Below are 18379 nucleotides of genomic sequence, written 5' to 3'. Positions count from 1 at the left end.
ATTTGACTTTTTCCTACACACTCCTTAAATAAATATTTAATTTTATTTAAAACATAATTATTTTAATTTTTATGAAAGGGGGGGGTAAAACCTTAGGTACGAAAGGGGGTAGGGGTTTAAATTTCTCCATTTTTGTGTACGTACTTTTTGAATGGCCCCTTAAGCAAGATTCGTAAAAATCACATGAATACATATTGTGGTTCTAAAAAGTTATAATAATTTGTAGTAATTTTTATTTTGTACTGTACTCAAATAAGCTGCAAATTCATAAGCTATGCTGTTTGTGTCCCAATTATGGCAGAAGGGTCAAAACAGTGCCTGTACGAATTAAAATATATTGAAATGAACATTCAATGCTATGATCTCCATTCAGTTTTATGCTAAAAATTATATCAATTTCTAACTTTCAAGAATTCTAATAATTGCTAATATTAAATATTACAGGTTGATTGAATTGAATAACATTTAAACTTTACCATACTAATTTTTATATCAATTCAGGTGTTTGTGATACATGCTAATGTGATGTGCTTATGCTTCATGTTAGCATTAACACACAGATTGCAATTTACAATATTTAGCATAATTTATTTAAAGAAATAAACATAAAAAAGCATTTTTGCAATTATATTCTTAACATCAATAACAGATTAAATAAAATAAAAAGTACTATATACAATATAGATAATACTTTTAAAGTATATATAATAATGTAAAACCTATTAAAATATTTTTTTAAATGAAAAAGCCACATTTGGCCTGGACTACAAGAAAAAAAGGTATCTAATGAAACTTAAGAGAAATTGAATATTCTGTTTGAAAGATAAATTTCTTTCCAAAAGAAAAGAATATCATTATTTTAAGTATTAAACTGAAAATAAAATTTTTTTGCAGATCTTGCAAATATTCACCTATTCAAAAGTTTGTACACTATTAGAAAACACTTTTTGAATGTTACTTCACGTGTTTCATTGCAATTTCTATAATTTCACTCAAAATAGATTATAGTTTAACACTTCACTAAATTGGTTAATCCATCTATGATTTTATGAAGTTATCAACCACTGACACAAAAACTTTTTTTTTTCCTCAGAAGATAACTTTTTCATGTAGATCAATATAATCCCAGAAGCAAAAATTATGTCGAATGATCTGCAACAATACTTTAATAATTGGGTATCTTTAAAAATAAACAACTTCCACTAGATAAAATAATTTTATTTAGCCATCTGAAATTCCAAAAAAATAATTAAGGAACCTTTATTAATTTAATTTCAAATTACGTATAAATGCCTTTACAACAAAACAAAAAGTATTCTACCAGCATTTAAAAATTACATCGTAACTTGAATATAAGCTGTCGTGAACAAAACCATTCTGCTACATTGTTGCAGTTTTCATTCTCTGCTTTTGCACTGCAAAGAACTGCAACACCGTAGGTAAGGGTGTATAAGTCAAGGTTTTAAACTCCTAAAATTTTATGAAAATCAGGGGCTCTACTCATACACTGGTAATAAAAGCGGACAATTGTTGATCCTGAAATATCTATGCATTATAAACAATGAGATTTGAATAACTCTGAATCGAATTACCACTTTCAAAAACTATTTTTAATATGTTATATACAATTAATTTTGGCAATATTCTGTCATCAAATTTTTCTTCTGTACTAAGTTTTTTTTTAGAAACAATACTTTAAATTATGTTCAGAAAAAAAGTTAGAATAGCTAAAGTTAAGATAATTTATTGTAGAGTATTTCAAAAAATAAAACACAATGATAACATTTAAGATAGACCATAAAACTACAAATTAAATTAATTAAAAAATTAATTATTGAATTAAAGATTCCAGAACATTTATGCAGGATTCAATAATGTTGGCAGTATCATCTAGTGCATCCCTAATCCCAATCACAGGGATTCTATATCATCCTCATCTGCAGTGTCTCACAAAAAAGAGTCTTCAATCCCATCCTAAGAACTCGAAATTACACATTTGTTTAAAAGATTTTACAATAACATTCGAATCCACATTTTACAACAAATCTATCATTTGACGTCTATAAGAGATGTTTCTGATGTGAAATATTTTTAATTTTAAAAATTTTTATGTTTGGTTTTTTTCAGCAGTTGACTTTTGCCCCGACATGCCAGAAATTTGCTATCTTGTTATCAAAAATAGAGGGTCAATTTATACACTGGGATATCAGTATTATAATGAACTTAGATCCAATATTATCCAAAGTTAATTGTCTGGGCACCTATTGTTTACCTAATACTCAAAAACTTTTATGTTAGTAATGAAAGGTGAAATGAACAGTGACTGTTGTCGTCTACAGTAGTTGTATGGCTTTAGCGAAAATTCTTTTAACGTTCAACAACTTTTATTTATTGCTTATATTTTGTGAGCTTCATATAACACCTGTAAAGTCTCAGTAAGTTATTTTCATAAAAAAAACATAAAACACAATGTTTATATTACCCTTTGATAATGTGAAATTTCAAATTCTGATGACAGAAAAATTCTGTCCACATTAAAATACCAGCAACATTTATTTGTGATGACTATATTTACAATTTGCCCTCCACTTAAATAAAATTATCAAATACTAACAGAAAATATCTTGATGCAAACTCATTGATTCAGTTTTCACGTTATTCCACCAGGAAAAGTGTAATTTTTGTTGTTGTCTTGTCCAAGTAGTGCAGAGGAATGAAATAGCACCGAAGGCTTCCGAAGCAGTCCTGGCAATGTCGAAGATCTTCAGTAAATAGAGTAGCTGATGGTCTGTGGGGTTTAGAAGGACAATTAAAAATATGACCAGGAGAAAGTTGAGTTTCAGGACAGTGAGGGCAAGTATTGTCCATCAGGGGATATTTTCATTCCTTTAGAGTGTCCTGTGCCTAGTCTGGCTATGGTAGTTGAAATTACGCAATTGCAATTAAGTTCTTCTTGGATGGAATTGCATCAGTAAGGATTAGACTATTGGAAAGTTGAGGGGAGTTTCAGGCTTCTTTGGCTAGGTTATCAGCCTGCTCATTGCTGACAATGTCTATGTGAAGTGACAATGTCTACGTCCATTGCAAAGTGTATGCTCTTTGGGCTGCAACTATTCTCTTCTGTTTACAAGGGCAATTATTTCTTGGGGCACATATAGTTTGAAGAAATTTTTCCAGCAGGAATACTTCATGTTCGCCGTTTGGGTACAAGAAATAGATTCCAGCAATGCCTTTACCAAGGACAGAGTCAGAGGATCCATCTGTATAAGCAATTACTTAGTAATTTTCAAAGTGTATTTAAATCGAAATTTGTATTATAAGTATTGTATAAAACTTCAATGAACAGAGGAGTGGTTACAAAGTAAGTTCAGTATTATTAACAAACTCGTGTAAAATAAAGATGAATATTTTAAATTGAAGGGTTTCAAAGTTATTGTAGTAATGTAAAAAAAGGGGGGAAACACATTAAAGATTCAAAAAATTCTCCAAAAAAAAAATTTTTTTTTAAGAAAATTTACACTGAAGTTATATTTTCAGTGATTTTTTGAGTACCTAATTTGAGCCATTAATATTATTGCATTTTTAAAAATAATTCCATTACTGTATTATTTCTTCTTGCGGATTATCAATCATTGTTTATTGATGTAAAAAAAAAAAAATTAAAACTAGTTATGTAACATTTCAGTTAAGCTTCATTGTTAAATAAACTTTTCTTTCTATATAAACAATCTTTATTTATAGCCTTAAAAATACATAAGAAACATAGTTTGATTTGATCATTAATCCTGACAAATATGTACACAACACCATGACAATTTAGATTAGAGATTAAATGGTGTAAATCATTTGACCTTTGCACTATACTCCCCTATCATGTGTGGACTTTTATTGCTCTATAATCATCAAATATGTACACCTTAGAAGATTTCATGAGACGTGAATATTTACTTTTAGTGATTATTGATAATCAGACTTTTAATCATGTGTGTGACCAAGACTCTTCCCGTTCTAACTCCCAAATTAAATCATGAACTCTAAACTTAGAGACTTATTTTAATGTTTTTATTTTGAACCTATGTTTAACTTTTATCTTAGTAATTTCAGATTTACTATTTTAGCTTTTGATTTTAATTTAGTACTTTTAATAGTTTGTTTATAATGATATTTTATTTAATCCACATTTATTTAATTTTATTCTTACTTTATGATTTTTAAATTTTAATTACCTGTATTCATATATTATATGTTTTGTATGGCATGCATTTTTTTCTTTTCTTTTTGTATCTTTTTCCGTCTATCCCATATTAAGGATACCATAGTATTTAATGCTTATCTTAATCACTTAGCCTTCACCTCACCATGAGGAATTCAATATTTTATCAGCAAAATCATTTAAAAGTGACCAACATTTAGCATCAATATATGTTTTCCAGTTAGGAAGCAGGGAACAGTAAATTAATAAGATTATATTACAATTTATGTAGAACTGATTAATCTGTGGCAAATTTATATTTGAAACTAATCCAATCAATTAAAAATATCAGTTAAAAAACCAAACATCTCATATAATTAGTCAATTATTTACTGCTTATCTTACTTTTCCTGTTTTATCACATCAATTCAAACAGTGCAGGGACTGAAAGGCACATAAACTTTTTGTTAATTTAAATATTTCAAAATGAAACACAAAGAGAATTGCTGTTATAGTCTTTTTTTTTTTCATTCAATGAAAAGTAAAAGGTTAATAATTTTCTGTACATTATAAAACAGGCAAAGAATTCATTTATATTAAAATGAAATTGAGCATAACAACAAATAATTAAAACATGCATTTACATTCTATGAATATAAAAATTCACAATGTATCTAGAAATTCCCTTCATTTACTTATGTATTTAAAATTTAAAACTGCCCAATTAAGATATATGCTTTACATTTTGTAAATAATCATTTCAGTAATTTAATCACTATGCAATTTATAAGGCAGAAAAAAAGACTAAAATACTCATTCTCAAAAACCATCTCTTTTATTAATCTTGTTGCAACAATCAAGCATATACTACTATGTCTTATTCTTGTATAAATAAGTATTCATTCTGAAGAAACCTATTTATACCTAGACAAATTTTTTTTCATGAAAAAACAAATGTGGGGATGGGTTTTATTTTAAAATTTAAAGGTTTTGGCGATTCTTGACTTCGTATTGGCGATTGTCCTTAGATTTGTTGCACAACCTTAAACAGAACTTAACCTTACCTTTAGAACAACCTTAACAGAACCTGGTAAAAATTACTACTGATTGGTCCAAAAATAGCTCTCTAATAATTTATACTAATAATGGACTATATTTAACACATTTATACTAATTCTTTAACAAACATAATAAGTAAATTTTTGTTCGCCATTGCAGAAAAAGAAGAGAGAAATAATATGCTCTTCTTTTTCAACAGTAATAATTCTAAGAATAAAACTGTTACAAAAAAGGAAAGGTGCTGAGGGCTGAACCGTCATGCAATACTGAACAATAGCATCCTAAATTTATTAAAATAAAATTTCTCTTATATACAATGAAAAACAAAAAATAATAATGCAAATTTATTTATTTCGATTTTAAAAGATACTAAACATTGGTTAATTTTTTCTATTTCATCTTTCTTCATTAAAAAAATTAAAGCTGCACAATCATTAAAATCTCTCACCATCATAAAAAATACATTATCAAATATATGTAGGTATATTTGATAAATATGTGTAAAAATATTCTAGATTAATGTCATATGACATGACAAAAACCAGCCTGTCAAAATACTGTGCAAAATTAAGTTGATAAAAAAGTTTTCAAAAAAATATAAATGTAAGCTCATTGAAGAAGTTACTTTAATTAGTTTGTCCATATTGAAACACTCCTTTATATATAAAAAATACATTACTTTTTAAAAAGTTGACTATGTAAATATATTTATTTATAAAAAGTTAATTCAAATAAGTAAACTATGAAATTAAAATTTTATAGCCAATGCATCACAGCCTGCTGTGTCAAATATTAAAACTGAACCATTAGTAGTGAGTCACCATGATGGGCATATGACTTCAGAAGAAATTGAAAGACACTTAGAAGCAAAACTAGAAGCCAAGCAAGCACATCTCAGAGATTTAATACCTGAAAAAACACCTTTAACTGTACCTGTAGAAATGTTTAGCAATGAACCTGTACTGGAGTGGTAAGTGTGCAATTTAATTTCTATTATCCACTAAAGGAACTTTTTTTTCCTACAATCAATTAGCAATTAATATTGTGAAATTAAGAAATATTGTTACAAAATATTAACATTTTACACTGATGCATTAAAGTATATGACTTATTTTGCAAAAATAAATTTTGTAATTTTTTGAAATTGGTAGTAATATATATAAAACATGCATAGCAATTGAATCGAAGCTAGATAATTAGATGACAACAAGGATACCAACTTGTTCCACATAGCAAATTTTTTCTAATTGTAGCAACATTTATGTTTTATTAGAGAATTCATTGTATAAGAAATTTGATTTGAAGTGACTGTGTTCATCACTACACTACAACAATAATTTTTACTTACCATATAAAATTTCACTTTGTTCTTGTTACTCCTAGTAAGATTTAAAAATTTAGAAACATAGAAAAAAAAACAGCAAGCTTTAGTTTTTAATTCTATAAAATATTTTAGTTTTTTATTCTATAAAATATTTAATTCTATAAAATATATTCTTCCTTTATAAAATATTTTGCAAAAAGCACAACAGTTGGCATCCTTAGTATTAAAATCCCAATAATTTCTTGAACATTCTAAAACAGCCACTTTGATTTTGCCTAGATGTTTAGGACAAGAAGAAAAATCATGATGAAAAATTCTATCTTTGGATAAAAACCAAAGGTTTAACTTAAGCCTCATTCTTCCTGTCGTATTGTTCTTGTACTTCTCACTCTTCATTTATTCCTTTGACAGGAACCAGTGATCTTATGTCATCACATTAAAAACACCCCAAGATATTTTCTTTATGGAGTTTTAAGAAAGCTAAAAAATTAACCTTTGACTCAATTACTATGCATGTTACAGTATACAATAAAAGTAAATGTATAATATGCAATGTAAATGTATATTTATGCACATTTCGATTTTTTTTAAGCTTGTAATATAAATATAAGCATTGGAAGAAAAAAAATTTAAAAAAACTATAACATATTATTTAAAAACAATATCCAATCTGCTATTTTAATGTGAGCTTCCAAATCATGGTCATATTTTTTTACTTGACTAACCATTCAAAACTATCAATTAAACAATAGATTAATCATTTTTTATTTTAATAGTTTGATAGTTAAACAGATAATTTTGACATTAATATTCAACCCTTGATGGGAAATAAAAATTTTAGTGAATAAGAGCCAAAAGAATTGTGGTCCTCATGCACATTCAAAATGAAGAGATTGCTTCATCTTTATAATTTCAAAAAACTTTAGTGCTTGATTAAAAGGTAGAAACAAGAGGATAAAAGCTATTACAATTTTAGTGATTTACGTTATTGTTAAAAATAGTGGGACAGTTCTTATACACCTATACCTGAAAAGTTAAACACATGTTTAGTTGAGTGTAAAACCATTGATGTAATATCGATATCAGAAAATACTAGTTATCAGACAAAACAACTCTATATGTAAACTTCTTTAAAAAGTAAGTTTCTATAAACATTTCGAGGGGCTTATAAAATTCACAGAACTAATTTGTAAGCTCCAATTTTCAAATTAAAAATCATTGAATGATTGTTTTTAAAACTACCGGAAAAATTTGCTCATGCCAAAATATAATTACCATATCAGTAATTTTGAATGTAGCCAGTTATTATGTTAAATCAGTTTGTAAATTATTTTTTATAATATAATTACTGCAATTCATACTAGAATTTTAGTTTGTTTAACTTGATTAACTTAATAATACTAATAAAAATTAAAATTTTATGATATATGCATCCAAATAAGGCTACATAGTACTGAAAAGATTATTAATAAAATGTTGCCTCTTTCTAATTCAGATTTATATTTTATTTTTTAAAGAAAAGAGATTGCAGTAGCAGAAACTTCAGATTATTTATAACTACTGCAAATTATTTTTAGGCTAAGTTAATATAAAATATTAAAACTATTAATTATATTATAACTTGTAAAATGAATATGAACTTAATGATATCTTAAAAATTATTTTTCTTATTTTTTGATTTATCAACAATTTTTATACATTAAAACTTTCTTCAATGTAGACCCTTTTCAAGATGAAATCCTAGTTAGATTTTGCATGTTTTCAAGTAGATTATGTTAACCCTAGTTAATTAATGGCTACCCTAAAACTTTAGTATCTTCAAGCATTATATTTCACCTCTTATCAGTTATTTTGTTGCTATGCTAATTTAAAGTAAATACAGAAAACATAAATGATGTAAGCAATTTATTAATTTGTAATCTATAAATCAAGTGATTAACAACAAAGTAACAATGATAATTATTCAGATTGAATTGTTAAACTAGAAATAGAAATGAAAACTTATATTGAAATATTTTCTCTTCTAGTGATATACTTGAAAACAGAGTAGTAACTGAAATAACTCCAAATGCAGTTGTAGAAAATGTTAGCATTATGATGGACATTCATGAATGATAGGTTCACATTAATTACTAATTAAATGATAACTATACTATCTCATGTATTTATTAATGTCATAACTTATTTTCCATAAAATAAAATGTAATTTTTACTAAATATGTCATTGTAATTGTATATGCTGAGTTGTACATTATTTAGAATTCTTTTAAGTTACTTTTTAAAATTGTATATTTTACTTTGCACTTCAGTTGTAAAATGTTATGTAAAAACTGTAATGTCTTATTTTTAGTAAAATTTGTACTATGTTCAAATAAATTTCTTTTTTAAAAAAAACCTTATTGAATTTAAAACTCCTTTTCCTACAATACATACTAAATAAATAAATAATACACTACATCATTAAGGAATAAAACTTTAAGAACATTTTAATGATAAACCACAATTGAAAATTATTCAGAAAAATGTTTTTGGTAAAGAACTCCAATATGATTATTAATAATATTGTGCTGATATCTAGTGAAGTTTCAGGAAGCTTTCAAATTACCTACCTTGAAACAATGCTAAGGATTAGTTTAATGTAAAAATTACTTCTAACTCATCCTTATTATTATTTCAATATAAGTACTTTATAAGTTCTAGCCTATGTGTGGCCTATCACAATGTTACCCAAAACCCTTCACAAATAGGATTTATTTGTACACATATCATTTTAAACAACTTAAAAGAAATTAGTGATAACAAGGTGTCAATTCTCATTATTTTAAGTTATTTATAAAATCTTCCAATTTTAAAATTGAATTTAACTGAATAAAGATTTTAATAAATTTGAAAAGAAATAGTAAAATGTTACATAATAGTAAATGTAAAATTTCTTTTTAATTGAGCTTCAAAATAATGAAAATTGGTATGGAAGAATTTTTAAAATCAGAGATCAAATTTTAACATTGATATAAATAAGAAATTCTAGTGAAATTAATGTCACTTCAAATTAATATTTCAGTTATCCACTGAAATTCTATTGAGAAATATATTCTGCAAAATACTTCTGTCAAAAGAAAGCAACTTATTCATTATTAATAAAAAAAACTATCTGATACCAATATAAGCTAATTCTAATTGTAAAAATTAAAGAAAGAACAGTTCTTATGAGTAAGAAAATGGTGTGTGGTGAAACTTAAGATATCTAAATATATAAGCTGAGAACTTGCCATTGATTTGTCATGCGTTGTAATGATTCTATAGAAATAATTTCTCTCTACAGAAATAATGGTCTCTTTTAAATTTGTAATTCCGGTAAAGAACTCTTTTATTTCATCTATAAAAGTACAATCCCACCATTTATGAACGTCATACTTGCAGACTTTAAAAATACATACTTAACTCAAGTTTTTTAAAAAATTAAATGTTTAAAATTTTTTTTTTTAATTTCTATAAATTATTAATATTTAGAGTAAGTGGAAGAATTTAAAGTAAAAGCGTCACCAAGAAAATTTCAGAAAAAAATATTAGATCTGCTTGATTTTTTTTAAAATCAAGGATTCGTTATTTTAAGTTTGCAAATACGACACTCGTAATTGGTGGAATTGCCTGAAGTTAATTTTCTATAATGTGTTATATGCTGAATTACCTCGCTCAGAGTGTTGCTCCACTAGTCAACATAAACACTTATGGACTACTTAACTATGAATATTCATCATTTTTCTTTCATCTGAAATAGGAATGAGATCATGCTTAAAAAATATATATATGCAGTACATAATTGAATAAGTATAACTAATGACTAAGAAGAATAACTAAAATTTTATGGTAGAATTTAAAACTTATTCTTACTCACTTCCAAAATTTGCATAACATAAATGCATTGACTTTTTTTTTCTTCAGTGAATAAAATCACATGCGCTAATTCATTAGCGATAGAGATTTTATTTTATTTTATTTTATTTTATAACCGTCGTTGAACAGCCGACCCAATTTCATGGGTTTACGACTACTTACGTTCAACTCCGTAGTCTTGTAATTTTGAACCAATCCAGAAGACAAGGAAACTCCTGGATCAGTACCCCCAGAGGTATTGATTTGTTGTGGGAACATGGAGGACTTTGAGACTCGACAGATTCAACGTGCACCAGTCTCCATTTACTACACGGGGAGTCTTCGTAGCGATAGAGATTGCTCCGAACTCACTTTTGGAGGTCCGAGCCAAAGATTCATGATTACTTAGAGCCCGAGTCTGCTGGAGATATATCCCGGATAAAGCCCGAATTTTTCAATCCTGTTTCTCCAGAAAAAATATCAAAATCTTAAGCTAAATAAAACTTATGTGACAATTAGAGTTAGTCTCGCAAATCAAATGCATTGAACAAAAGAAGATAATTTCTAAATTTTAAAATAATTTATTGCTGATTTAAATGTTTGTTTGAAAGTAGTAAAAAAGTTCATGAAACTGAGCCTAAAACCTATTTTTCAGTAAACAAGCCTGCACTGGACTCAGGGCTGAGTTCATCTCTAGTCTGAAACATGATTCAGACCACAAGATGATATTATACAATGGTTCACACATAAACTCAGCTTGTGATTTAAATTATTGGCACTTCGTTTCAAACTGATTCAATATAAGTCAACTAAAATATTTATCGTAAAAATAAAAAAAAAATTCTAAGCATAATACAAAATTTTCAAGTCAGGTTCTAAAGAAAAGCCACTACTAAAATTTGTTCCAACAAAAAAACAATTGTTGCAAAGAAAAATTTCACAGAAACAGATTCAAATTACAGGAAATTTGTTTTTAAAAAAATCTAAAGGAAAGTATTAACCAAGGGAGCAAACAATTTTTGGAGCATAATATCTTCTCAGAACACAGTATTTTTGGTTTGAAATTTCTCCCCAAGATTATAAGGTTCTTCTTTAGGTACAATAATTTTTCTAAAACATTTTTATACCGAAAAGTTTGTATAGTTTAAAAAAAATTTCTTCAACTGAAAAAAAAAAATTATTCAATTTTTCACAATTCATGACAAAACTTGCAAATGTGTGAAAAATAACATAAATCAAAATATATTAAAATAGTATTAATATATGAAGTTAAATTTAAGGTTCCACTCATAAACAGATTGACTTATAAAAAATTAATGTTAAAAACACTTAGCAACACATTCTTTTTAGGTAAAAAGTTTTGTAGCAATTTACTTTCAATCAGATAAAAATTTCCCCAGGACTGCCTGAATTTCCCCAAAACCTTGTTTGTGCGATTAGACATATTCTGCAGTACTAGTAATAACTATCTTCATTCAGTTGCAAAATAATTGGAAAAACTTTAAACAATTAAAAAAAACTAACTGTACTTGTATTTTAATTGATTTCTTAATTAACCAAAACATTTATATCTGTGTACAAAGAAAGAAATGAAAAATGCATGGTGAAATTCATATGAAATGAATTTTGCTTTATATAAATAACTTGAGAGATAGCTGCAAATATCAATTTTAAATTTATTTACTTTGCAGAAGAAAAGTTTAGAGTAAAATGTGCTTTGGTGCCAGCTGAAATCAAATCTGAGACCTTTGAGTCACGGAAAAGCTAGAGATTCATCTAGTTACTACTGCACCTCTTTTTTACAATAAAAGAACTGGGTAATTTTAATAAAAATAGATCAAGCAATGGATGTTAATAATAAGAAAAAAAATTTGACCCAGTCTCTAAACAACATGAAGTATTTCAAGGGCTCAATGTATCATTTAAAAATGGCTTACAATTTTTCTTTAAAAAGCTAGCTAGAAAAGAATTTTAGTTACATTAGAAAAATTTTATAGCCAATAATCAGAGATCTCCCTAAAAATAAAAAAAGGGCAAAGTGATTTTTTCAAAAACCTGAGCACCTTCTGTTTCGATGGGCACTAATCTTGCTAATTATCCCGTGGCAGAATTTTTTCTTGCTTTCTGCGACAAACTTCCTTAGCACTAATATTTTTCTTTAAGATACTTTAAATTATGACAATTACTAATTTAAATTAACAGAAATGTTGTATTTACAAAAGAAAGTATAGAATAAAAATGAATAAAAAAGAATCACACGAATAGGACTCCTTAAATATGGTTAAATGTATGGTCTCCTTAAAATGTAAAATATGGTGTTCTTTAAACAGGGTGTGTAGCCAAATTATTCAACAAAAAATAAGCACCTTTTAAGTACTTTTCAAGCACTCAAAAAATATTTTTAAGCACTTTATAATTGGAAATAATAAAAATATCATAATTGGAAATTGGGTTGGAAAGTTTTTGACAATCAATGGTTTTATCTTGTTTTAACCGTCATGTCAGAAAAAAAACCTTTTGGCATTGTTTTTGACAATTGTCAAAAATCGTGAAATTTTTTGAATCATGTAAAACGAATGGCGTTTTCATACGTTATAGACTGACTATAAGCCGAAATAGATTGGGGTTGAATTAATTATGAAAACGTTGAATAGAACAATGTGAACTGTGTCTTTTTGCATAATTCGAAGCAAAAATTAAAATAGTAAACGAAAAATCTCATTTTGAAAAGGGGAAAATTAAGCACTTTTTAAAAACACCCAATGAAAAAAACACCTTTAATGGCTTTTAAAAGTCGAAAATAAGCACTTTTTAAAAACGCTATGCACCCTGTTAAAGAAAAAAAAATGACAGAAAGAACATTATTTCTAGAGCGAAATGAATTTTAAACTTTCGATTTCTGAATTTTTTATTTTATATTATTAGTTTGAAATTCTAGCTGAAGCCAGTCATTACCGATTTTTCATAAAATCTCAAATGAGAATAGAAAAATCATGATTATTTCTTTTCTCTCTGATGCGCAAAGAAAATCATTTTGAAAAAAATTCAGCATTAAAGAAAAAAAACATTGTTCAAAAAATTATGCAGAAAGGAAAACCAAAATTTTACCCTTTCCAAATGAAAAATCTTTCTGAAAAAACTCTGTAACGTTCTGTTACAAAGTCGTCGCAATTCTGCTACAGGGCTCATTATATCTAGCTAGATTAGTGTTCTCTAAAATGAAATTAAAAATAATCAAATAATAATATTTTACATTAACTTAGTTGCCTAAAAATAATTTGCAGCAGTTGTAATAATCTGAAGTTGCTGCTACTGCAATCTCTTTTCTTATAAAAAGAAACAATTTTACAAGCAGGGTAAGAAAGTTGCATTTACCTCTGTGAAAGGGCAAATAGGGTAGGCTAACCTTCTAAAAACTTAGGATGGACACTGTAATAAAAATACCATATGCATAAATCACCTTAAGAGAAAGCCTCCCGAGCTTGATAAATCTATGCTTTCAGTCCGTCCAGTCTACAACCATGTCAAAATTGGGGCTAATATTTGTCTACATGCACATTACACATAAAAACAAAACCAATTGGTTTTAAAAATGTTATTTGCCATCTGTTTTAGAAACTTTAACCTATTTCCCATTTAAAAAAGATAAAATCATTTTTCTCTTCCTACAAAATGCCTTTGGTCTACATCAATAAATTAGTCTTAGTCTACATCCCAAAAGTAGAAAGTTATACTGTCAAATTTTCTCCAGAATGATTTGTGTACTATATTATTCAGAAACCTGTACCTAAATTTTTTTTTTTTTTTTTTTTTTTTTAAATCTGATAAAAAAAGCTCAACTTTTTGATGAAAAATTTAAATAAGTAAACCTTACTTTTTTGTAACCTACGAAAAACAACTGATTCATTGGAAATATTTTGTTCTAAAAAGCTCACAAATACCTGCACCTTAATTTTTTTTTTTTTTTAAATCTGATAAAAAGCTCAACTTTTTGATGAAAAATTTAAATAAGTAAACTTTACTTTTTTGTAACCTACAAAAAACAACTGATCCATTGGAAATATTTTGTTCTAAAAAGCTCACAGATATGTTTTAGAAAGAAAAATAACAGGTATAAAAAAAATCTCAATATTTTTTTTGTTCCAAGGCCAAAAATATGCAGATTTCTCTTTTTCAATAACAATTCTATGAATGGAAAAGAAAATTTTACCATGACTCTACCTTGGTACTAATATTATATTAATATAAAATTTTAAAAAAATTTATCATTTAAATTCCAAATATATTTAAATTTGAAATATATTTATATTTAAATTCCAAATAGATTTTATCAGATTTACTTGTTAAAATATAAAAAATCAATGCGGTATTAAATTTAAATACAATAAAAAAAAAAGATTTTAAAAAAAAGTTTATCCTCAACACCTTTCTATTTTTTACAAGATATTTTGGAATTTAGCTAGGAATAATTCATGAATTAGCATAAATCTGTGAAATAAAAAAATATGTTTTTTTTTAGATTAAATTTCAAATTTCGTATAAAAAAATTACTAGATTTAAAAATGCATTCCACTCTCCTTTAAATTGGAGATGAAAAAATGCAGATTATGGAAGTAACTTAGGACACACTTTCATTATTCTTCACAGCATATAAAATTTGAATTGAAATACTTAAGTGAAGTTTACCAAGATATCATTAAGAGAAAAAGAATTATTATTTTCGAATTTAAAAAAAAGGTTAAAAAATTAGCTAAGATTTAAAAAATTTTAAAACAATAAACTTTCAACAAGAACATAACAGTAGGAATTTTTAAATAATGAATTTTAAAGACAGCAGCAGAAAGAATTTAAAAACAATAAATTAAGAACATAACAGAATTTTAAAATGATAAATTTTAAGGACATAACAGAAAGAATTTAAAAAATAAATTTTAAGAACCGAAGAATTTTACAACAATAAATTTTAAACAGGGCAGAGAGAAAATAAATATTAAAGCAATAAATTGTAAGGAATATTAAACAAAGAACATATTCATCCCTGCAAAAGAGTATTTTAAATTAACCTTTTTTTCATTTATTTATTAATTATTTTTATTAAAGAAGTTACCTATGTCCCCAGTCATAATATTGCAATGTGCCTGAGGAAGAAACCTACGGAAAAAACCGAGATACCTGTAGAAAAATTTATCCAAATTATTAATTTATTGGAATTTATTATTAACAGCAATTCATTTTAACAACTTTATAATTTATGAATATGAGGTCAACACAAGAATTATAATGACACAAAGTATTTTATAAAGTTAAACTTCAAAAAACAATTTTTTTGATGAGTTTTTTTTTTTAAATTTAATTTTTCTTCAGCAGAAAATAATTTTAAAAAGGTATTCAGCAAATAATATCATTAAAGATTTTAAAGCTATTTCTTATCAAAACAAAATAATTAATAATTTTATAAATTAATAGGTTAACGGCCTAATCAATTGAATTGCATTATTTACATCCCACCTCCTTCACTATTTATTTAGCATGGCTGCTTACTCAAAATGTTGCAATTACAATAATGCTAGAGACGAGAAACACTGATTTAAAAAATTCGAAATTAAAAGCATAATCGTAGACGACACTTCAAAGCATCTCAATAAAACATCAGAAATATATTTGTTAAAATAAGCAAAATCATAAAAACAAACCGAAACACATACTTACGCAGCTATTACAGCGAAATCATTTTTCGTAGCAGACACCTCACACGACGTAACGGCATCCATGTTTCACTTTTTATATTTTCCCTACAATCTGGACTTTAATAAGATATTGGGAAGGAAACGAGTTCGAGCATGCGCACTAGCCAAGTTAATTTCAGCCCATAGCATCGAATGCCGTGTTTGTTTATTTACCTTTTATTGTGAACTGATAATCGTAGATACCACAACACGATTTTTCATATAAATTAGACACCAGATATTTTAAAGTGCTTTCAAAATGGGGAAAAAACAGCACCAAAAAGATAAAATGTAAAATTTTAATTTGTTTACATCAAGTGTTTTGTATTACACGCTTTATTTATTTTAACTGTGAAATTTAAATTGTCTTGCTCACATTTATTTCTTTGATCATATTAATTACCTATTTGCATATGTTATTTTCAATTTCCATATCAATATCCACCATTCCTTTTAAAAGAGTTCCTTCTGATGAATTTAAAAATCGGAAACTTTAACAGCTAAGATGAAAGGAAATTATTAAATCTTTTTGAGACTAAGGCTTTTAAGTAATTAGTGCAAATCTGATTTAAATTAAAGAGATCAAAATAACGATTGTATTAAAACTATTGAACTTTTCACGGAAATTAAAAAGTTACAAGTTACTTCTAAGTTATTCATAGAAGAAAAATATGAAAATCTATATTCTCATATATTTCCTTTAATGAATTAGAATTATCTTACCAACTTTGATATGTGATGATACTTAAAAGTGTTAAACTTAAAAGTGCTTAGAGTTATTTGTAAGTGATATGTAATAGCAACACAATGAAGTTAAATTTCATATACTTTGATTTTCATAGGGGATGTTCTTGTATCATGATCTGTCGCACCAACTGCAATAGCCAAGGTGCCAAATAGATTTTAAACTTGCAATTTTTTTTTAAAAAAAAACATGAGGATGTTTGCCCAGGGGTAGCTATGAGTTATACAATTCAAGTCGATCTCTTTCTGCGGTTATTTTATTTTATTTTCTCATGTGCCGCTGCCCAGAAGTTGCCAAGACTCAGAGATTATTCTCCCCTTTTCATATCTTTCATACTTTATTTTCCTTAATAATTTTCAATGATTTTTTAATGGCCTTCTTCAGTTTCATACTATTTTTATTGTGTTGTTATTGATTTCTTTCTTCAGGTATAAAATAATTGTGTCACTGTGCATGTACAGCAAACAAAACTTACTTATCTTATTATTTCTAGGAGTAAAAAATTATTTTAGTGATAAACTAAGTTAAATAATTTCTCTAGTTCTCCATGTGACTTCTAGAGGTTTAGTGGCCACTTTTTCTCTCTAGTGACCTTTAAAAAAAACTTAAGTTTTACCTTTCTTAAAGCTTTTTAAACTAGATAGCATAAGTAGCCTAACATTATTGCAAATAGTTACTATCATTGTAATTTTTGTATAAAGTGATATTAAAAAGTTTTCAGTCTTTGGAGAACTAATAATTTTATCTTAAAATTTGACTGTCGCAACTTGTTTGAACTTTTTTCTATAATTAATTACCTAAAACTAAAATTTTATTTTTCAAAATAAGTAAAGATATATCGTTAATTATTTTGTTGAGTAAAAATCAAAATTTTAAGCAGGAAATTACTAAAAATGCAGATTTTTCTGCCCTAAATCTTTTCTTTTTATTACCAAGTCAATAGATTTTCTGAATTAATTATTGAAGATATGCTAAATCTGCTTTAATTTGGAAAAAGATAAATTCATCAATGTTCTGAACTTAAAGTTGAGTGAAAACTTAACGGGGTATAAAAATAATAATAAGTGATAAAATAAAATGCAGGTGTTAGTGATAAAATATAAAAAAATATATCTGCCAAAGATTGTGAAGAAAAAAAATATATTGAATTTACCTTAACAATATTTTATATGAGTTTATTAAAAGCTTCCTTAGGAGAAATTTATAATCATACAATCATTTTTATTTCAATCAATACATAGATCATTGATTGAAATAAAAAAGTTATGATTTTTCATATGTCAGTCAAATTTCATTAAGAGAATCAAATAAACTATTTGAATTGATAGAAAAGATGGAGTGAGTTTCTCCCACAATATAAATTCAATATTCTGGCCTCTTTTTAGCAATAAGACTGACCAATATTAAAGATTTTTATGGTGACTTATTTTTAGATCTTGAGGAACTACTGCAAATTTTTC

The 18379-nt window shown here is 26.4% G+C and overlaps 2 protein-coding genes and 1 long non-coding RNA gene across 6 annotated transcripts in view; 2 read left to right on the top strand and 1 right to left on the bottom strand.

Annotated features, from left to right (window-relative positions):
• The window catches only part of LOC107440285 (uncharacterized), a 41967-nt gene extending 32998 nt beyond the window's left edge, over positions 1–8969 (top strand). For both annotated transcript variants that reach the window (XM_016053163.5, XM_016053164.5), the window contains exons 8-9: positions 6014–6221; positions 8603–8969. In XM_016053163.5, coding sequence (XP_015908649.3) covers positions 6014–6221; positions 8603–8690 — 296 coding nt within the window. In that variant the 3' untranslated portion in view covers positions 8691–8969. The remainder of the gene's footprint in view (positions 1–6013; positions 6222–8602) is intronic.
• Positions 1–16386, bottom strand: part of LOC107440286 (uncharacterized) — a 26993-nt gene extending 10607 nt beyond the window's left edge. The window contains exons 1-3 of one of the 3 annotated variants that reach the window (XR_006225647.3): positions 16158–16257; positions 15556–15620; positions 10264–10344 (exon numbers count right to left, since the gene is read on the bottom strand). This is a non-coding gene — a long non-coding RNA (uncharacterized LOC107440286). Of the gene's footprint in view, positions 1–10263; positions 10345–15555; positions 15621–16153 lie in introns of all 3 variants that reach the window. The other 2 variants (XR_001583621.4, XR_011636480.2) reach the window with 2 other exon arrangements.
• LOC107440284 (RING-type E3 ubiquitin-protein ligase PPIL2) overlaps positions 16326–18379 on the top strand; it is a 21393-nt gene continuing 19339 nt past the window's right edge. The window contains exon 1 of the mRNA XM_016053161.4: positions 16326–16465. Coding sequence (XP_015908647.2) covers positions 16434–16465 — 32 coding nt within the window. The 5' untranslated portion in view covers positions 16326–16433. The remainder of the gene's footprint in view (positions 16466–18379) is intronic.

This window comes from Parasteatoda tepidariorum, chromosome 6 (genome assembly GCF_982258835.1).
Source record: "Parasteatoda tepidariorum strain Cologne lab strain chromosome 6, Ptep-v5.0, whole genome shotgun sequence".
Taxonomy (NCBI): Eukaryota; Metazoa; Arthropoda; class Arachnida; order Araneae; family Theridiidae; genus Parasteatoda; species Parasteatoda tepidariorum.
The sequence above is the reverse complement of the archived record's forward strand: the minus strand, read 5'-3'. Positions and strand labels throughout refer to the sequence as shown.